Source organism: Panthera tigris, chromosome A3 (assembly GCF_018350195.1).
Source record: "Panthera tigris isolate Pti1 chromosome A3, P.tigris_Pti1_mat1.1, whole genome shotgun sequence".
NCBI lineage: Eukaryota > Metazoa > Chordata > Mammalia > Carnivora > Felidae > Panthera > Panthera tigris.
This window is the reverse complement of record NC_056662.1, coordinates 73,170,133-73,193,193: the sequence shown is the minus strand read 5'-3', so window position 1 is coordinate 73,193,193 and position 23,061 is coordinate 73,170,133. Positions and strand designations below refer to the sequence as shown.

General features: G+C 34.8%; 1 protein-coding gene across 3 annotated transcripts in view; it reads left to right on the top strand.

Annotated features, from left to right (window-relative positions):
- The window catches only part of RTN4 (reticulon 4), a 72,611-nt gene that overhangs the window by 16,541 nt on the left and 33,009 nt on the right, over positions 1-23,061 (top strand). The window contains exons 2-3 of one of the 3 annotated variants that reach the window (XM_042981402.1): positions 5,990-6,046; positions 6,719-9,109. The exons of 1 other annotated variant lie outside the window; for it this stretch is intronic. In XM_042981402.1, coding sequence (XP_042837336.1) covers positions 5,990-6,046; positions 6,719-9,109 — 2,448 coding nt within the window. Of the gene's footprint in view, positions 1-5,989; positions 6,047-6,718; positions 9,110-19,877; positions 20,635-23,061 lie in introns of those variants that run through there. One more of the 3 variants, XM_042981404.1, reaches the window with a different exon arrangement.

The window sequence follows — 23,061 nt, the reverse complement described above, 5'->3', positions numbered from 1 at the left end:
TGTTTCTCTTTCTTATTCTCATATTTTCTTTTCATGTCCAGTAATATTTTATTCTACACTGGTTGCCATGGATTTGGTGTTAGTGTTGTTCTGGAAGTCAGTTTGCTGGCAAATCATCTTGACCTTTTCAAACTTTGATTTTAAAGTTAGGGTTTAGAGCAGGGCTTGGCTTTTTTTTTTTTTTTTTTTTAAGGGTAAAGCAGTAAATATTTTAAGCTTGTGCATCATGTAGGTTCTTTCCTAAATACATAAGTTTGCCCTTGTAATGCCAAAGTAGCCATAGAGGATACATCACACAAATGGACATGGCTGTCTTCCAATATAACTTTGGCCTACGAGCCATATTTTGCTAACTCGTGGTCTAAGTCTAGACCAAGTAACCTTTAGTTTAGGGTTAAAGTAATCCTCCTCTTAAGATGTGCCTTTCCTCGGGTCACATTTTTATACTTGGGGTGTTCAGCAAGATCTCCCCACTCTGGCTTATCAAAAACTTTCGATCATGTTTTCCAGTACAGAGTCTGACATCCAGAATATATGTTTAGTTCACAACTCTTTCATAGATTCTCTGCTTGGTCTTGGTAGGTCTTGTGCTGTATATGTGTTGCATAGTTCAACCAGAGATTTAGAAGGAATCTCTATCCAGATTTCTGGAGCTCCTTTTCTATGAAGTTTTCCTTTGTATGTTACCTTGCCCCACAAATTCCAGACAGCTTAGCTGTTAACTCAACTTGGCCAGAGTTAGTATTCTTGGGCTCCTTTCCATGTGCTGTAGACAGAGTGCCTTCAAGTAGAAAGCCAGGGCATCATCTGGCATGCTTTCCTCTTCTCAGGAATTATACCCTTCATGTTCATGTACTTCATGTTATCCAGTGTCTCATGACAGTTGCTTCATATATTTTGCCCAGTTTTACAGTTGTTTATATGAGAGAAGTTAGTCTGATATAATTATTCTCCTAGCAAAAGTTTTTTTCTGTGACTTTAAAATGAAGTTTATTTCCTGTGCTTTATAAATTACTTATGATTTTTATTGACTGACCAGTTATACTTTTGGCTGAAAAACTGGTTTTGAAATGAACATGTCAAAGAAAATATTTAGTATAAGAGTATGTGAACATTGGTGAGATCGTGATAGCATATTTTGAATTGACCAGTAATAAATTCAAAACTGGCATACCACTTTTACTTTTTAATATTCAAAAAAAAGTTTTTAAATTAAAAAATTTTTATTTTAGAGAGAGAGTGTGAGTGGCAGAGAGGGGCAGAGGGAGAGAGAATCTTAAGTAGGCCCCATACTCAGCACAGAGCCATTGGACTCTATCCCATGACCCTGGGATCATGACTTCAGCTGAAAATCAAGAGTTGGACGCTCAACCAACTGAACCCAGGCACCCACCTTTTACTTTTTAAAAAAGTGACTTAAAAAATAAATCTCTTTCGTGAACTTTAATTTTGAAACTGATCCTTGTGTGATGGAAATAATTAGTATTCAAAGCATACAGCCCTGAAGCTTTAGTCTAAATTTACACTCAAGATTTAAGCTTGGGTAAGGAAATGAATCTAGCATCAGGGCTAACAAAGAGGAATAGCTCATTTGGAAAAAGTTTTATGAATGGTATTCATCTTTCATACTGTCGTAAGTATAGTGATTCTGTTCTTTTTACTGAGGGTAATAAGGAAATGTATATCTGTTTGTAGTCACAGTTTAATTATAGTTTTCTAGCTTTGTCATTAACTAGCTATGTGACTGAATAAGTTACTTAATTCTCTGAGCTTAGATAACTGGAAATGTTATAGAAAATGAGCAGAAATAAGGATAAGTTTTAAAAAGAAAGTAAAGCTGAATGTGGTAAATTTGTGTTTTAGTGGATGTCAGCATTCAGATATGCAGGAGGTGGAGGCGTGGGTTTGGTTGGGAAGAATTATTTATGTTTGATTAACATAGATGGCATGTGAGAAATTGTTGAAATAAGTTTAGACAGTTAAGTGAGGACCATAAGGTACAGGACCTTATCTGAGAGTTTCAGGTATAATTCAGCAGATGACTGGGAGCTTTTAAATGTTTTGAGCAAGAGAATAAATAGAACTGTCTTGTTAGAAGTATTAATTTGATGGCAGTAGAGTAGAGAGACTTAATAGAAAAGTTCTGGCTTCCCTTTTGTGTATTATTTAGTGAAAACTTGTTTTTGTTTATTTAAATATGCCACTGTGTTTTTACTTAGTGTATGTATTAATTAAGTCCTTAGTGTTATTTTTTCTGTTTCTTCAAAATAGCACAAATGAGGTTGATGAATAAAGTTTCAATTTCATCCAACAGTTAGAATTTGACATAGTCATAGACAAAGATCATAGAAAGAGGGGGACTTGTTGACCGTTTTTGTAAGACCAGTAATATAAGTATGTACATAACATGTCTCAGTAATTCAGAATATTATACTTTTAATACAGTGTCCCATATTATAAAGTAGTTTATTCACTTGTGAAAGTTAGGGTCTTTTATAGAAAAAGGAAGACTAACCTAAATTAGTAATTTTTTTCAAAAGAAGAAAGTAATTAGTAGGCATTTTAGTCTTAGAAATTTGGTAGCTTATGATATGTAAGTGTTGTCAATCAAAATTTTTCTTTAACATCCTTAATTTAGTTTATAAAAATTTTTAAACTTAAGTCCAGGAAGAAAGTACTGCAGGGTAGTTAAAGAAAAGAGCATGGACCTGTATACTCTGGATTCAGGTCTCAGATCCATCATTTTTCAGTTTTGTAACTCTGGGGAAGTTATCTAAACTCTTAGGCCTGTTTCCTCATCTCTGAAATGAGGATAACAGTAGTACCTACTTCATAGGGTGGTTTTGAGTATTGAAAGAGCATCTGAAAAAAATGCCTGGCCGGCATTACCGTCTCTCTAAATGTTATTGTATTGTGAAGTAGAAGAAAATAACCAAATATTTCAGATAACTATAGGGTATTTCCTGGATGACAATTTATCATATTTCAGGAGATCAAACTTGAGGGGCTGATTAAGAAAGAAGACTTCACACCAGTTGCACTTATATTATAAACTCATCCCTCCAAAGATAAAGCACATAACTTAAGAGTTAGACATGTTTACATACTGGCTTTCTGGCCTCCTAGCCCTGAGACTTAGGGCAAGCTGTTTCTTATTCTCCTCTTCCTCCTGCACAACATTTTGAGGGAGGTACTATTATTCTTATTTTACCGATGAGGAAGGGAGGCACAGAGGGGATAAGTAATAACTTTTCTCAGGGTTGCACAGTTGTAAGTGATGAATCTGGGATTTGAACCCAGGCAGTTTGATCCCATGATCCATGATTGTTTCAGGAGAAGTCAGAACAACTGTCCTTCTTGAGGGCCAAATGATAGTGATCTTTTCTGAAAAATTTTTTTTTGCTAACTGCTTTTAGAAATGCAGTTCTTGTTTCATGATTAATTTTGGATTGAATCTCAATATACAGTTTTTCTTTTTTTCAAAATTTAGTGAATATTTGAAATACCAGTTTATAAACTTTCTCAATTGGTCAAGGGCCAGGAATATAGTTTTTACTATAAGAGAGGTTCTGGTATTAGATAGGAATAAGGATACATTTAAAAAATACTTTAAGTTTTTGGCACAAAATTTTAGTTGTAGTTTGTTTTCCCTCTAATTTTAACAGTAATCAGTAACATGTTTTGAATTCACTTTCCAAGAAGACTGACCTGCATTTGTGGCTTTCAGTTATATTAACTCAGTGAAGAAGACTGCCATTTTGTTAAGGATTTGCTACCTTTTATTTAGATGTAGTAGCTATGTAATTATTTGGTTTTGCTCTTTGATCCCCAAGTCTCAGTTTTATACAAGATTATAATTCATTATTTTAGCTGAAAGGAATTTTCAAATTCCTTTATTTTACAAATGAGAAACTATGTAACAAATAAGATCACATAGCAAGTCATCTTTAAGAAGGGTGCACACAGGGGCGCCTGGGTGGCTCAGTCGGTTGAGCGTCCGACTTTGGCTCAGGTCACGATCTCACTGCTTGTGGGGTTGAGCCCCACTTTGGGCTCTGTGCTGACAGCTCAGAAACTGGAGCCTGCTTTGGCTTCTGTGTTTCCCTCGCTCTCTGCCCCTCCCCCATTCGTGTTCTCTCTCAAAAATAAATAAACATAAAGAAAAAAAAAGTTTGTCTATATGTGTATGTTTTATAAAATCTCAAAAGGTGGTATGTCTTACTGGTTTGGAAGAGTTGCCCATCTAACCTATTGTTCTAGGTTATAGGAGACTTTTTAAAACACGTATAATGAATTTTCCCTTCGTCACCCCATCTAAGAATCCTTTAGATATGACATCATGTCCAGTATGGATTTATCTAAAATTTATACGGCATTGTGAATTTAACTCTCTTATTCTTCAAGGGGAATATCCTTAGAAGGTATGTCCATGTTAATGATAGTCACATCTCTGTTTCGTTTTGATCAACCTTGCCTAGTTTGTCCTTCCAGATACAAATATCCAAATTTTTTAGGTTCTCTCCACTAAAGGAATACCTTCCTGCCATTCTTCAGGCTATCTCAAATTGTTTTTTGCTAGAGGCCTTTCTCTAGTATAAACCACAGAAGACCTTTAGCTCAAGATCTCCCAGCTGCAGGTATAAAGTGATGCTGTGCAAGCTTAATATACCAATAGGTACTGCATTAGTCGTCTCAGGCTGCCACATCAGAGTACCACAGACTGTGTGGCTTAAACAACAGAAATTAATTCCTCACAGCTCTGGCGGTTGGAAAGTCTAAGATCAAGATATGGGCAATGTAGGTTTCATTCTGAGGCCTCTTTTCTTGGCTTATAGGTGGCTGTCATCTCACTGTGTGCTCACATGGCTTCTTTATGTTGCTCAGAGAAGAAGAGGAGGAAGGGGGAAGTGGAGGAGCTGTTGTCACACAGGCATGAACAAGCTCTGGTGTCTCTTATAAGGGCACTAACTGTATCAGTCATGGCCCCACATGACCTCATGTAATCCTAATGATCTCTCTGCATGGCCGCATTTCCAAATGCTATCACACTGGAGGTTAAGGCTTCAACATACGAACTTTGGGGAGGAGGACACAAAAAAAATTAAGTCCGTAACATATAGCATATAGTGGCTAAGAAAATGAGCTCTGGAGTTGCATTGCCCTGAGTCTTACTTAGTTGTAGATGGAGTGAGTTACTCCTCTGTCAGTCAGTTGTGTTTTTTGTTTCATTTTGTTTTTTTTATCTGTTAAATGGGGGATCTTAACCCCACTTATAACAAAGAGTTATAAGGAGTAAAATGAATTCCTGCATGCAAAGAACTTAGTGTAACAAGTATCCCTCAGTGTTAATTTTAAACAAAACAAGACTGATGATAATAATTATCTTCCTAATGATAATTAGTATTTTCTTTGCAATTTGGACAGTGGCGCATAGGACTAATATCCTCAAGGAATAGTGCACAGTGACTATTAGAATGTTTTTCTTTAAAGGTAGACAACCTGGAATATAAGAAAATATGCATGATTCTCTGAAAGTGTTCTTCTGAACTGAACATATGCCAATAAAAAAGGATTAAGCAAAAGTAATTATTAATTTTACTCATGCATCTTTTTAATTTTAGGCTTGACTAGGGCAAATAAGTTACCTATCTGAAAATGTGAATAAAAGCTTTGGATGTCATGTTAACTGAGAATAATAATATCTTAAGGTTACTTTGGTTTATGAAATTCTTTAACATAAACATGTTATTGCCTCTTGAAAAACGATAGGTTCTGTGGATATGATTTAATCATCTTTATAATATAAATATATAATGATAATTTAATCCAAATTAATGGTACTACTTTTTCCTTTCCATCTTGGCTTTTTCTTTATAAAAGTTTTGTGTTAACTTATTACAAACTGAACCCTTGCTTGCTCCTCTTATCTTTAGTCTCCTTCAAACTCTGTCTTTATTTCTGCTGAGGTTATATTCTATTTGTTTTTCAGATGAGACACTTTTTGCTCTTCCTGCTGCATCTGAGCCTGTGATACACTCCTCTGCAGGCAAGTTCTTTCTGCTAGCCTTTTATCTTCTGTGTATTCTAACTTTGACTCTTTAGTTTTATTAACTCTGTACAGAGTGGATTCAGTTACTAAAATTTAGCATGGTTCCAAGAATGTTTGTCTATTGAAAAAGTTGAAATTTGCATTTTATATGCTATGTCCAAGAGACAAATGGGCAGAACATGATTAATAATTGATTATGTGTAAGGAATTCTTGGACCCTTGATTTACATTTGTATATTGATTAGTCCTTTTCTCCAAATACAGTTTACTTGCTTATGGCTGAAAGGCTTTCATAGAAATGAATGCCACTCTATCGCATTTAATTATTCAGTGCCTTTTCTATACTGCCACACCCTCTTCTCAATTCTCTTGTCCTCTTCTAGTTAGAAGTAGCTTTTCTCAATTGATTATACTTGAGGTTTTTTTTCTTAGACTTGATTTATGTCTTTTCATAGCATGCAATTGCCTCTGTAGCCATGCACGTTTTGACAATAGCTTTAATTCTTTCTGTAATGATTCAAGACTACTTGATTATTATTTATTGTTATTTACATTTAAGTTTAGTTAACAGTAACTCTTTACTAATAGTATTTTGAATCTGTCATAAAACTTGCATTAACTCTGAGAACGCTGGCATTCTCTAACTTTCCTTTCTGTCCATGGTCACAGAAAAAATTATGGACTTGAAGGAGCAGCCAGGTAACACTGTTTCCACTGGTCAAGAGGATTTTCCATCTGTCCTGCTTGAAACTGCTGCTTCTCTTCCTTCTCTGTCTCCCCTCTCAGCTGCTTCTTTTAAAGAACATGAATATCTTGGTAATTTATCAGCAGTATTACCCACTGAAGGAACGCTTCAAGAAACATCAGCAGAAGCTTCTAAAGAGTTCACAGAGAAGGCAAAAAATCCATTTATAGACAGAGATTTAACAGAGTTTTCACAATTGGAATACTCAGAAATGAGAGTATCATTCGGTGGCTCTCCAAAAGCAGAGTCTGCCATAATAGCAAATCCTAGGGAAGAGAATAAGGATGAAAAAGAGGATTTAGTTAGTGATAATATCCTTCGAAATCAACAAGAGTTACCTGCAGCCCTTACTGAATCAGTTAAAGAAGAGGACAAAGTTATGCTTCCAGAAAAAACAAAGGATAGTTTTAATGAAAAGGGAATTGCAGCAGAAGCTCCTATGAGGGAAGAATACGCAGACTTCAAGCCATTTGAACGAGTATGGGACGTGAGAGATACAAGCAAGCAAGATAGTGATGTGTTGGCTGCTGAAGTTAATATAGAGAGCAAGTTGGAGAGTAAAGTGGATAAGAAGTGTTTTGCCGATAGCCCTGAACCAACAAATCATGAAAAAGATAGTGAAAGCAGTAATGATGATATTTCTTTTCCCAGTACACCAGAAGCTGTAAAAGATGGTTCAGGAGCATATATCACATGCGCTCCCTTTAACCCGACAGCAGCTGAAAACCTTTCAACAAACATTTTTCCTTTGTTGGCAGATCATACTTCAGAAAATAAGACAGATGAAAAAAAGATAGAAGAAAAAAAGGCCCAAATTGTAACAGAGAAGAATGTTAGTACCAAAGCATCAAATCCTTTCCTTGTAGCAACACAGGATTCTGAGACCGATTATGTCACAACAGATAATTTGTCAAAGGTGACTGAGGAAGCAGTGGCAAACATGGCTGAAGGTCTAACCCCAGATTTAGTACAGGAAGCATGTGAAAGTGAATTGAATGAAGCTACAGGCACGAAGATCGCTTTTGAAACAAAAATGGACTTGGTTCAAACATCAGAAGCTATGCAGGAGTCCCTCTACCCTGTGGCACAGCTTTGCCCATCCTTTGAAGAATCCGAAGCTACTCCGTCACCAGTTTTGCCTGATATTGTTATGGAAGCACCATTAAATTCTGTAGTTCCTAGTGCTGGTGCTTCTGCAGTGCAGCCCACTTCTTCACAATTAGAAGCTCCTTCTTTAGTTAATTACGAAAGCATAAAACCTGAGCTTGAAAATCCCCCACCGTATGAAGAGGCCATGAATGTATCACTGAAAAATGTATCAGGAATAAAGGAAGAAATTAAAGAGCCTGAAAGTATTAAGGTAGCTGTTCAAGAAACAGAAGCTCCTTATATATCTATTGCATGTGATTTAATTAAAGAAACAAAGCTCCCTACTGAACCAACTTCAGATTTCTCTGATTACTCAGAAATAGCAAAAGTTGCACAGCCAGTGCCTGATCATTCTGAGTTAGTTGAAGATTCCTCACCTGATTCTGAACCAGTTGACTTATTTAGTGATGATTCAATACCTGAAGTTCCACAAAAACAGGATGAAGCTGTGATACTTGTGAGAGAAAATCTGATTGAGACTTCATCCCAGTCAGTGATAGAACCTGAACATAAGGAAAAACTCAGTGCTTCACTACCACCTGAGGGGGGAAAGCCCTATTTGGAATCTTTTCAGCCCAGTTTAGACACTACAGAAGGTACCTTCTTACCCAATGAAGTTTCAACACTGACCCAAAAGGAGAAAATTCCTTTGCAGATGAAGGAGCTCAGTGCTGCAGTTTATTCAGATGATGGCTTATTTATTGCTAAGGAAGCAAAAATAAGAGAGAGTGAAACATTCTCAGATTCATCTCCAATTGAGATTATAGATGAGTTCCCTACATTTGTCAGTTCTAAAACTGATTCTCCTCCTAAATTAACCACTGACCTAGAAGTATCCCACAAAATTGAGATCGCTAATGTCCAGGATGAAGCTGGGTCATTACCTTGCTCAGAGTTACCCCATGACCTTTCTTTCAAGAATGTACAACCTAAAGATGAAGATAAAGTCCATGTCCCAGATGAACTCTCCAAAGATAGGTCTGATATTTTGAAGGTGCCCTTACTGCCTCCAGATGTTTCTGCTTTGGCCACTCAAACCGAAATAGGCAGTATAGTGAAACCCAAAGTTCTTGTGAAAGAAGCTGAGAAAAAAACCCCTTCTGATACAGAACAAGAGAACAGATCACCATCTGCTTTATTTTCAGCAGAGCTGAGTAAAACTTCAGGTAATCAGTCCATACGTTGTTTTGTACTTTCTTGCTAGCTTTTGACTTACAGAATATTCCACTACATTTTGTGTGGTATATTACATTCATAGTATCTAATATATCACATTGATAAGAATTCTTTACTACTGTCTCAGAAGTTCAGTGTTTTGTTTTTTTTTTTTTTTTTTGCACTCACTGTTCGTCCTTGCTCATAACTTTTTCCACACAATTATTTATTGCTCCTTTTTATATTGCACCATGGAACTAGAAAATTTTATTAGAATTGGCTTCATGTCTTTCTTTTCTTTTCCTTCAGTATTTCCTCATAGCATGGAGATTAGGAGATACTAAAACATAATATTTTCAGATGCATTTACTGTTGTTTTCCCAGAAATTACTTGATTTTAAATTTTTATGAAAGAACATTTCTGTAACAAGTCTCCAATATTTCAATATACTGGTGTATTTTCCAGTAATAGGTATAAAGTCATGCATATTGAGTAGTATTTTGTTGAAAAGTGTAAATTGAGGTATGCTGTTATGAATTCTTCTGAAAAGTAGGGATTGTCATTTTTTTTTCTTTTGATGCTATATTCTTACACACTTGTGTAAAGTGATTTGCACCTGTGTTTTTTATTTAGGATTCTAATTTAATTGTGTTTTCTATGAAAATGTGTAGTGATTACTCCCTATTTCCTGAGTATATTTATACGTTGGAGATGGGCAGTACTAGTGGCAGAGAGACGAGGTTAGAGATTGTTGCTATAATTTAAGAAAGAGGAGATGATAAATATTAAGGCAGTGGGATGAGCATGGAGACATAGGACCTGATGTTTGATTGGATATGGACATGAAGGATAAGGGGAGAAGTTAGAGATGACTCTAACCCTGGGTTCCATGTGTTTTCAAGTACACATATGGCGGTATGAGAAACTGAGTTAGAGAACATGAGAGAATAAAGTGGGTTTAAGGAGAGAAGATGAAAAATTCAGCTTTGAATATTTTGGTATTAAAGTGCCTATGAGGTATCCAAGAAGTGATGGATGTTGTACATATAAAGCTTTTGAGAGACCTTGGCTATATGTGTTTGTTTATCATGGGCTCAGAGATAGTAATTAAAACCACAGATATTGACTAGGGAGAGCCAAGAAAAAGAGAAGCTTTAAAGGTGGAAGGATTGGACAGCATTATCAAATGCAATAGAGCTTGGTTAAGATAAGGATTGAGAACTTGTTAAAAAGTAGGGAAGGTGTTGGCATGACAATGGCAGGTAGAGTAAATGGGCAGGGCTAGGGGTGCTGAGGGAATGACACTTGAGCAAATGGATGCTGAATGCTAATTTTTGAGAAATTTGAGATCATGGAGAAAGTGATAGCATGAATGAGGTAGAGGATAGACTTGAGGAAGAACCTTTTTGTTTTTTTAAAGATGGGAACGAAAGTCTAAAGGTGGTAGTAGAAAGTCAGGAGGGGATGGGGTAGGATGAGATCCAGAATTCAGGTGGAGGAATTGGCATATAGAAGAGGAACAATTTTGGAAGATATTGTAGTGAATGGAAGGGAAACTGTGGGTGTTGATACTGCTCGTTTTGTGGCTGGAAGTTGAGGGAGTGTATGGTGGTTTATGTTTATTTAAATTTTTTTTTTTTTTCAACGTTTTTTATTTATTTTTGGCACAGAGAGAGACAGAGCATGAACGGGGGAGGGGCAGAGAGAGAGGGAGACACAGAATCGGAAACAGGCTCCAGGCTCTGAGCCATCAGCCCAGAGCCTGACGCGGGGGTCGAACTCACGGACCGCGAGATCGTGACCTGGCTGAAGTCGGACGCTTAGCCGACTGCGCCACCCAGGCGCCCCGGTTTATGTTTGTTTAAAGCAGTATGTTAGGTCATTTGCTGAGAATGAACTAGAACATGCTTGGGTGGAGGAGGTCTGACTAGGGAGAGAGAGAGGCATTGTATTAAGAGTCCAGTCAGGGTTGGAGGTTGAGTCCATACAAGTCTGTATGGTAGAGTGACTTTTCTCTAACTTTGCCCAACATCCTGGGTATAGGTTCAGGGAAGGCAAATGCTTATATTGATTCAAGCTTCTGTTTTGCTAGAGGGCCCAGTGGAAGGAGAGTGAATCAAAGGAATTGAGGATTAATAAATAGTAAGAGAGTAGTTTGATGTGATGGACTGTGGCATCTAAGTTGAAGAATGTAAAGAAGAGAGCAGAGGGAGTTGATAGGTGTTTTTCCTGAACCATTTGACAGTAAGTTATATACATTGTTTTATCCTTAAGTTCTTCAAAAAGGGCATGTTCTTATATAACCTCACTACATCTATTAACTTCATAAATTTACATTGATAAAGTACCTTTTCTAATCTATCTGTATTCCAGTGTGTCTGTTGTGACCTAATGTGTCCTGTACAAGTGTCATCTACTACAAGATCCAGTCTAGGGCCAAATTGTGCTTTTAGTTGTCATGTTGCTTTTGGCTGCTTTTGTCTGTTACATTTCCAGTGTTTATCCCTTACATTAACATTTTTTAAGGGTAGGCTCTTCCCCATCTCCCATTTTTTTTTTTTTTTAACGTTTATTTATTATTGAGAGACAGAGAGAGACAGGGCATGAGCAGAGGAGGGGCAGAGAGAGAGGGAGACACAGAATCTGAACAGGCTCCAGGCTGCATAGAGCTCTCTGGCAGCACAGAACTTGACGCGGGGCTCGAACTCACAGCGAGATCATGACCTGAGCCGAAGTCGACGCTCAACTGACTGAGCCACCCAGGCGCCCCCCGCCCCCATCTCCCTTTTTAATAGAATGTTCTTATTTTACATTTGTCTGCTGTTTGTCAGAGATTCGATTGGGGTTTTGGATTTATGGCCAAAATGAAGATGTGTAGTACCCCTTACCCTTCTCATAGTATCATATCTGAAGGTACCCACTATTCATTAAGTCCCTCATTGATGAGGTAAATTTCTATCATCTGGTTAAGGTGGCCCTCATTTCCTTACTGTATAATTGCTTTCTTCTTCCCTTGGAACTAATAAGCAGTCTGAGGGGTGACATTTCAAGACTACAGATACCCTGCTCCCCATCAAAATTCCCTCCTAGATTTAGTGTCACTGTTTACCATTAAGGTTGCAAAATGATAATTTTTCAATTCCAGCACTCCCTTCACATTTATCAGTCATTCCATGGCATTCTTCCACTGTTAGCATTCTGCTTTTCTGTGATTTGATTAGTTAATTACAAATATGGATTTATAAGTTTCTCTTTTCCCCCTAATGGTTTATAATTCATTACTGAATTATAATTCATTAATTGTTTTGTTTATAAATTGTCCCAGATTAGAAGGGCCCTGTTCAGGTTGGCCCAAGGATGTGCAGCTATCCTTCTTTTTGGGATGGAGAGAGAAGCTCTTCCGACTTTCTAGCCTAACAAAATATAGGCTCATCTATGTCTGTTCTACCGCAGCCCTGAAATCAATCATTTCTTGAAGGATCCCTGATTCTTTTTAGTTGAGAGTCTATTTCCAGAAGATTGTTTCTTTCTTCTCTCCTTTCATATTTGTATGTTCCTTCTGTAGTGAGAACCCTGGCAGCTAACACATTTACTCATTTACTTGATCGTTTAATATTTCTAAGATAGTTTTAGAATGTTTTCTAATATCGTTATAGTAAACACAATAAAATAATTCAAAGTTATTTTGCAAATCTACACCCCAATCCTGCCCAAGATTGAATGTATATAGTCAAGTACAAGTTACTTGGATTAGTTACCCCTCCTTTCTCCCCCTTCCTTCTCTCTTTCCCAGCCTTCAGTGTGGTTATAATTCTCATTTGAAATATAGTTAGATCAATTTGTTTCAGTTTTCTTTCAGTTTTAAGTTTTCTTTCTATTTAGGAGGTTTTTAACTTGAGAATTTTCAAAGACTGAGAAAAGCTGAATTTTTCTCATTTTATCTGGAAAAGGGAGCTGCCATTTATAGGAAATCTTCTAAACATCAAGCACTTTGACATAGTCTCTATGATGAGAAAGAAGGAACCATTTTATGAATGACAGCACCACTGTGTGGGACTTAGTCTTATTTCTCGAAGTTACATAGCAAATTATATAGTAAGCACAATACTTTTGAACCTCTGTATTCCAGACATTGGGCTATAACTTTCTTAAGTAATCTTAACTTAATTCCAAAAGGAAGATCATTCCATAAGGAAAATCTTTTTCCCAACAGGTGAATAACGGATTCCAACCTAGAAGGGATTTCTCCCCTTCTCAGTCGTTTTCCATTTTGGAATGAGCATTTATTATGCTAAATTTTGCAGCAATTGAGGTGCTGTGCTTTTATTACATACATGTTGTGTTGTAACCAATGTTAAGACAGGTTTTAAAAGTCAAGAAAGTTGGGTTACCATGTATATTTTTCTCACATGATTTTCCATATGTAGGGATATCAAAATGAAGGTAACAGTTTTGCTTCCATGTAGAGACTGAATAACCCTCTTGTGAACAGCTCCTATCTTTATTGTTGGTAGGCTGTTGGTAAGGAAAGGTGCTAATGTCTCTCATCCAAACCACTGACATCTTCACTTCAAAGACATTGATTGTTTACTATGTTTGTTGGTTTGTTGGTTTGCCAATGATGCACAGAGTATTTTTAGTTCATAATTAGAGTATGGATTGTTTTGCTGACCTGCTAGAACTTTCGGTGAGTGAAGTGTAAACCACCAACAACGTGATTGTTTTTTCATTTTATTTAAAGTATGTGATATCTACATAGTATTGCCATAATAAAGTATTGCCATAATAAAGGACTCATTTAAAAGGGGCCCTTTTATCTAGGTAAAGAATTAAAAATTATCGTTTGCAGATTTATATATGCTTCTTAAAGTGTTCATGAATAAGAGCTTTCTTTAGATAGTGTTTATAACTTAACATTTTTATTATTAATTTAGGAATTTATAGCCTTTGCAATTTCTCAGTAAAGTTTTACAGATATTAAGGTTTGGTATTTTGGTTTAAATATATTTTTAGTAAGCATATTTAGGATACTTTGATAATTATTAGTTGGACTTTGATTCTGACACTGAGCAGTTAATCTGATAAAAGTCAGAAATTTAGGGGCACCAGGGTGGCTCAGTTTGTTAAGCATCCGACTTCCAACGACTCAGGTCGTGATCTCACAGTTTGTGGGCTCGAGCCCCGCATCGGGCTCTGTGCTGACAGCTCAGGGCCTGGAGCCTGCTTTGGATTCTGTGTCTCCCTCTCTCTCTGCCCCTCCCCTGCTTGCAGTCTGCCTCTCTCTCAAAAATAAATAAACATTAAAAAAAATTTTTTTAAGAAGGAAGAAATTTAAGTACCCTGAAAAATTAACACGCTTAATCTAACAAATTGAGTAGAATACCTTTAGGTGGGAATCTGTTAGTAAATATAGCTAAATTAGAAATGCACTGTTGTTAATAAAAGAATCAATTATATTTACTTCAACAAATGTGACTTAAATATCAAATTAATGAGGATTTATTTAGTGCTCACTATGAGCCCAGTACAGATTGAAAATAATTATGAAATATGTACTATAAAAGTTAGGTGACAGTAGTGTGGTTGAAAGACTTCATTTTGGGCATCTTAACAGACCTAAGTTCTAATCGTGGCTTTATTATGGATTATAGCTGTATGACCTTAAGCAAATGTTTTAATCTGTTTGAGCTTAGTAGTTAGAATTTGTCTGAAGGACCTGCTATCAGTAAAGTCAGATCAATGATACATGAAACATTCTGTAGTAATGCATGCTTATTGTACAAATTTGAGAAGTAAACTATTGAGATGAAAAAAATTTGTAATCACATTGCCCAGATATAGTAATTGTTAGTATTTTAGAATATATTCTTCTTGTCTATTTTCAATGCATATAGATACTTTATGAATGGAGTAAAAAAAATGTGTTTTAACAAATAGGGATCATAGTCTACATATTGTTTATAGCTTTAAAAAATCAGTATCTTATATAATGCTGACATTTCCATGTCCTTATTCTGCTGCTGCATGATTTTTTAATGCTTACATTTCATGTGTATGTATATAAATATGTATATAATTTGTATATATATGTATACATATATATACATAAATATAAGTATGTATATAAAATATGTATATAATTTAACTAGTTTGCTATTGTTGGATTCTTAGGTGGTTTCCAACTTTTTAGCTTATAAATAAGGCTGCTGTTAACCTATATTTAAATATTTTACATATCTGAATTACTATTTTTCATAAATTACTAGAAATAAACCCTAGGTAAATGGGTATGACCATTTTTAAGAGTTTTGACAAAACTTGGCTGTCAGAAAAATGGTACTAATTTTTCCCCCCCAAAAGAGTAAGAAAACATCCATTTCTCCATTACCACCTACAGTTGATACTATTTATTTATTTTTGGATAGGTAATACTTCCATATTATACAAAATTCAAAGAGCTCTATGACACGAAGTCTTCTTCCTGTCTCAACAAGCTACCTTGTACTCCTTCAGAGTCCTGTGCTAGGACTTACTTCTTAGATATCCTTCCAGACATTCTGAATTTGGCACTTAAAAAAGGAAAAACCTTCACCAGTTTAATAGGTTGAAGTGGTATCTTGAAGTTTTGATCTTTGATTGTTAGTAAAAGTAAACATGTTTCATGTGTTTATTGGCTATTTTTATGTCTTTTGTGAATTGCCTGTTCATACCCTTTGCCCATTTTTAAATTTAGATGTTCATCTTTTTTCTGATTTTATGAGAGCTCTTTGTACAATGGATGCAAACTCCTGTTATGTTACAGTTTTCCAAACAATTTTTATTTTATTTTATATTTTAGTGGACATTTTCAGTTTTCACATAGGAAAATTATGTATGTATGTATGTATGGTTTTATTTTTGTACTTGATTCTTACCTATTTAAAATTTATTTTGAATACTGCTCAGAGATCCCTTTATCCCACATGTGTTCTTGGTGGTGGAGTTGTTTTCTATTGCTGTTATATTCTGATCTCTAGTTCCCTATTGTCAGGCAGAAAGAGCCAGAAAATTAAGAACATAGTTTTTGTTGGATTGCATGCCTAGAAAATTAGACAGTCTACTGTACTGTGGGTGTTGGTGCCATCTAGTGTTGTATATAGAAAGTGAGGTCTATGGAATGTTCTGTAATTGACCATATGGAATAAATTCAGATGATCAGAGAAATTTAGTGAGTTGTGGATATTTGGTTTATATTAACAAATGACTTTATAAAAGGATTTTGACACATTGTGTTGAATCAGACAATGCTTGAATCATGTTATTTTAAACATTATGGAATGACCTTTAAGATTCCCCTAAACCTGTTTACTTTAGTGAAAACTGAAAAGTTTTAAAACATCTGTCCAGAGCCTAGTGACTATTAATTTTTTAATTCCAAATTTAGAAATGCTTTGGATCTTTTGGAATTTGTATATTTATTTTAGATTATAATACATGAAGCCAGCATTTATTTAGTTCTGGGTAGTATCACTTTAAATTTCTTTCTCTGTGGACTTTCATATTCATTTTTAGCAAATTACATGAAATTGTAGACTTTCAAATGCTCTTTTTTTTTCCCATTTGAGGTTGTATTGTCATTCATTTTTCTAGACTAAAGTATTTTGCCATGTCTTAAGATTCAATTTAGTAGTTAATGTTGAAGTGCTATAATTTAGTCCATAGAGGGCATTATGATACTGCGTATGGTATTAAGCAACGTTGGTTAATACCTTGCAGTAATGGGACATATGTTTAGTTTCATATTTTTGTATAGCTCAGAATAATTAAATATTTAAATAAGTTTGAAACTCCTGTGTAACCGTAATTGTTTCTTTATTAAAAAAAAAAAGAATCTTGTTCTCTGTTTACAGAAAGTAGAAATACTTATTTTAGCTATTAAGAATGGTATACTAGCAATCCCCAACTTAGTAACACTTTAAATCTAAATGACTACCTCTTTTTCATTTATTTCCCTTGATTTCTAAATATTGTGGGGAAAAAAAACAGATAAAAACTTGATTTTTTTCTGGGATTGAGAAGTAGAGGAAGGAAAGAAATGGAAAAGGAGGAATATCTTGGGAAAGCTGGCTGGAGTGGACTTACTGCTTAGGTATTGCTGCCTATTCCAAAATACAGTCTTGAGTCTGAAATCTTGCCACTTACAGATGCAAGCCACACACACACACACACACACACACACACACACACACACACAATTCATTAAAAGGTTACAGAGAAAGGAATTTTTATTCTTTAGCAGGAAATGATTTAATCATATGATTCTACTGGTGAGGTTAAGTACACTAAGAAAATGAGAGTTTTTATTCAAGGTATGAGGAAAAGAGAAATCTAGGTAATTTTAGAGCATGATATCCTTTGGGAAGGAGTTAGGATTATGCTTGGGCAGGTTTTCATTTATTTTTCTCATGCTTGGAAGAAGTACTGGGGATGTGGATATTGAGGAGTGGGAAGTTGCCAAATATGAACTTTGAACAATTTATTTCAAAAGTTCTGTGTAAGGCTGATTTTGAGTTTTAAAGAGGAAAATGCCTTCCACTCCTCTGCATATGCTGTAAGACTTAAAATTAGACTGCACTTTTATTTTACTTGCATTGTAAATAAAGGAATCTTCTGTGGCCCCCTCCTTTGAAAGCCTTTACTTTTAAGGAAAAATAGGTTTCTGTCCCAAATAATCAAAGTGCTGTTTTACAAGTTGGGATGTATCTCTTATGTTTGAAAATTGTCCTTGAAAGTATTCATTTTTTAAAAACGAAATATTAAATATTTGAAGGAAAACAAAATATGAAGGTAAGTTTCTAACAGATTTATGTCCTTTATTTGTCTGTTATGTTGGGATTTAATGTTGGACCTATAAACTCTCCCTATAAAAATTTTTCTGAGCTGGAGTATAATAGAACTGTGTAGCAAAGTATGTGTGTGCATGTGTGTGCGCATGTGCTTGCGCTTGTTTAGAAAGGTTTTGGGTTAGTCCCTAGAATGGCTTAATATATATGCTTTTTTAGATGTGGTTTATGTACCTCGTCCCTACTAGTTTGACTATTATTTGTAGCATAACAATAATGTCTAAGGCTTATATAGGGCCTACTTTTTGTCAGGCCACTGTCCTAAGGCCTTTTGCTTACACTAACTCATTTGATCCTCACTATAAGCATAGCCCATATGGTTTTATATTTTTAACAGATTTGTATTATTTATTGTGTATTTATATTTAATCACTTTTTTGCTTAACTAACCAAACTGAACCCTTTTAAAACTTTTTAAGAAAGAAATGGGCAAATGTCACTTGATTTACATGAGTTAGTTTTTCCTGTAAACTTAGTAGTTTCAATTGCAAAGATCTTAATAATTAAAGAATTAGATATCATTATATAAGATCAAACTTTAAGGCTCCTGTTTTGACTTTTAATCTACCAGGGGAGCTTTTAAGTGTATTTAATGTTTTTTGTTTGTTTGTTTGTTTGTTTGTAATGTTTTATTTATTTTTGTGAGAGAGAGATAGTGCGGGCAGGGGAGGGACAGAGAGAGGAGACAGAATCCGAAGACAGGCTCCAGTCTCTGAGCTAGCTGTCAGCAGAGTCCAATGTGGGGCTTGAATTCACTCAGGAATCGTGAGATCACAGCCTGAGCCTAAGTCAGATGCTTAACTGACTGAGCCACCCAGGTGCCCCAAGTGTATTTAATATGTAGGTAAATGGTTATTATTACACATTCTTGCTCTCTGAGACTGTTATTAAATATTTTGAGTCAAATCAAGTACCAGCGCAGGTGAAAAGTATAAATGGTAAATACCTTTGTCTCAAGAAATCTTTTTTCCCCCCTCTCTCCTATTTGTGTAGTAATCTCTGACTTGAAAACAGTTTGGGTACTATTTTTGAGTGCTTTATTCTAATACAAAAGTATTTACATGTCTTCAGTTTCAAAGGATTCATTGTTAGAAAATAAGTATTATGGAAATATTTTATACTTACTGAATAGTTTGAGATTTCAAACTATTGTTTGGAGAAGCCAGACTTTTTTAGCCATAGTATAACTTAGCAACAGAGTTGTCAAATACTCCATTATGCATAGGTCCATTGAATAAAATTTAAAGTTAGGTATTAACTTTTAAGCTTAGAATAGTAGACTCTTTAAAAATTACTTTGCTTTTTTTATGTATGGAGTTAGAAATGCAGATAGTGAAAGAACTGAGTCCTTGACCAGGCCACTTCTGATACTAAGGATTTTGCAGAGTTTTTTACAGGAAGTTCCAGAAAATATTATACCAATTTCAGTGTAGCTATGTAGTCTTAAGAAGTATAGTACATAGACTATATATCTTATAATACTTCATTATATTACACATTTTAAAATGTTTTAGCTGATTTCTCATTTCATGTTGCCCTTTGCTTGGTTAAACACTGAATCAGTTCAGCCAGTTGTGGAACATTTGTAAAGACATAATTTTCTGCACTGGAATGAATGTCAGTTTTATATAGTTGAGCAAAAATTTCAGAAATTCTATGTATAGATTTGTTTTTGTATTTTTCAGTTCAATTCTGGTTTGGTCTTAGGTCATTTTCCCAAGGCAAATGATATAATTAGCACATGAATATTTCTCTTCAAGCTGGGTCTATTAATAGTACCTGCAGTAATGTTTGATAGATATTTATTGAAAGATTGAGTTGTAGCAGGTGATGATTAGGAAGAAATGTATATTCTTAAGTCTGGATTTCCATAATTGTAAAAGAAGAAAAACTAGAGAACATTACATTAGAAAGATGAGACTCCCGAGATAAAATAAAACCTTTTTTCTTTTGAAGTAGCATACACTGAGTAAACATTAATAATTTGACTTTGTGATTCTCTACTTATACCCTCATAAGGATACAAAATGCTGAATGCTCTAAGCCTTAATAAACGGGAGAAAGTAAGAAGAGATTCAGCATTTCCCAGGGTTGAAATTTAAGCTATTACTTTTCTTTGGATCAGTCCATTTTTATCTTATTAGATAACTATTGATTTTAGAGTTTTAAATGAGACAAAACCAGCAGCATAATTCACCCATGTACGAAAAGAAAAAACTTGCATATGGCTGTAAGTACATTTCGCATATAATCAATGGTTAACTGTGTCACAAGAACAACCTTCCTTTCCTTTCTTTGGTAGCACTCCCCTCCCCCTGCAAAAGTAGCTCCCTTTGGTATGAGCAACAAGCAAAAGACTAGAACAATGAACACATAGGAAGAAGGCGGTAGTGCCTGAGTATTAGTAGCCTAGTTACAGATTGCACTGCGTCAGACTGTTCCACACCCAGAAGACGTCAGGTGACTTCAGTCCTGCTGCAGTTGTGCAGCAGAGACTGCAGACTTCGGTTGAGGAAACGGATATTTCATGTCTCACAGGGTAGATTTGTGCAGTTGCAGCTTTTCTGTTGGTATGCATAATTGATAATTGCATCTGGAGGGGGCAGATCGTGACAAGAGATGGACTGTCAGAAGAAAAATTGGAAGGATAAGGGTATATCTGCTTTTTAATCTTCTTTTCAGTTTTTTTCGTGTGACCGGTAATATGTTTCTATGAATAAACTTTGCAATTTTAGACACATTTTGGATTGAAAATGAAACCTATGAAAGGTTTAGGAGTAAAGGATTAAAACAGCTATTTGGTATGTGTTTTTATATTTGGTTGTGTATGAGGAAATGTCATGCTGTTCTGTTTCACTGGCATTTGATTTAGGCTTCACAGTCCTGTAGTTGATTAGGTTCTATTCTTTAATCTTGCACATTGTAAACAATATAATTTTAACATATTTCACTTGTTGGTCACTTTGGTGTGATAAATGTACATAGCTATCTTTGCATTACATAATGACATTTTCTGTGACTACGTTTTTTGTTTTTTTTTTTTTTAAAGCTGATTTGGTGTAGCTGAAATTCTATCCAAGATTTGTAGGTAGCAGAATACTGCGTTTGCAATAAGCTTGCTTCTTCTTTGGAAATCTGTTTAAACCTTTAAAGTCATTACCATTCACTTTTTAAGTAGATTATATTTTTATGTATCTTGAAATCATTAAAATGTATGCACAGTAGTTTTAAATGCATGTCTATATTTAAGTTGTTAACCTTTGTCCTTGTAGTAACCAATCAGTGATCTTGATCCCCTTTCCTCCCCCTTGAAAGCCCAGCAGATCCTTTCAAGTCTCAGTGGGTCATTGTGTAAGAATTTAAGCCCATAAGTGATAAAATGTTGACTGTAATGAATATTTTAAAAATACTTTATTAAAAAATATTTTTAAAACTAAAAATATTTAATATATTAAAAATATTTAAAAATGGGTTAAGTGTCCCATTTTTTTAAAAAAGAGAAGGTGGTAGGCTATATATCTGACCACTCATAATAAATTGTTAACAATTATTAGAACTATTTTTAAGTAGTCCATGTAGACCTTACTAAACACAATTTTTTTTCTGGCCATATTCAAGTTTTATAGTTTCTAAAAAATGTTATTTCCTTTTATGGCAGAATTATTAGCAGGATTGGTAATAATGTTTCTAAAAGCAATATGTGGGGCTAATTACAGTAATGTTCATAACATCCTTTTAAAAATTGGTTCAATAAAGAAAGGTGGGGAAAAGGTGAGTTTGAGATTGAGTTCACACTCAGATATTAGAAAGATTTTTATTAGTTATAATTTAAAGAATAGAAAACTATACAGCTTTGAAATTTTACCTTTATGGTTTCTTTATATGGGAATTTAAGGAAAAGAACGATTTTTATTTCATCTTTCTGACCATTAGCATTACAAAAGAAAGGTGAATCGATATACTAGTTTTTGATAATTAAATTGTTAGTAGTGATAACAGTACAATAAAACAAGCCTTAAAAATAGGGAAAAAGTTGTATCAGGGCCTACTCTGCAGATATGAAGGTTCTGTATTAATAATTTCCATCTTAGACCATTTAATAACATCTTAAGTTATTTACTTGCTGAATTTAGGGATATTTTGACACAGGAGAAATTAAGATCCAGTATAGCCCATATTATGCCAGAGATTTATTTTGATTATTTTTAGACACTCAGTATAAAATTATATTTACTCTTAGAGCTCTCCGGGAGCCTGTATGTTAAATGGAATGGCTTAATATTTTAGTGCTTGTCTTTGGGTTTTTTTGTTTGTTTTTTTTTTTTGTTTTGTTTTTTTGCTTGGTACCTGTCTTTCTGATTTACTGGTGAAGTTCTATTTTATTATTTATCAGCAGCTAATTTTAATGTTGTAGATTATAGGTTACAACTTAAATGGAAATTACTGAGGAGGTGAATCTGCCATAGAATGAGTTTTCCTCATATGTGAGGAAATGAGTGTTTTTCATTTTATGATCTTGGCTCAAATCTAGACTCTAGGTACATTTAAAAAAAATACTTGGGTCCATATTTTTTTCTGCTGTTCCCCTCCCTGCCTCCAGTGCCAGGGTTGAAATACAAGTCAGGCCTCATAACGATGATGAAGTAGAATAGTGTGACAAAAATGAGAGATACTTTGATTTCAGTGTTTTAAAAAGTTGTTTGGTTGTTTTTGCTGATTAGGCAAAGTAAGGCATTTTATCTTTCAGGCCAAGACCAATAGTAATAATTTATATTCTTCTATATGTTTTTTAATCTTCAGTTTTCTATTCTTAGCACCATACTTACATAATACCTGAGATCCATATGGGTACTTGATTATTGGGGTTATATGGAAAGCATTGATTAAGATTTTGAAGAGGTTAGAATAGGAAGGAATGAGTAGGTTTTGAGGGTTGGGTAGGGTGGAAAAATGTGATATAACCTCTAAACAAGGTATAAGTGAAAGTGAGTAGAGCTTTTTGGATAGAACAGTATTTATAAGACAGTAGTTGAAAGGTAAGATTGATACAGTCAAAGAATGTAGAAGATTTGCAAGATTT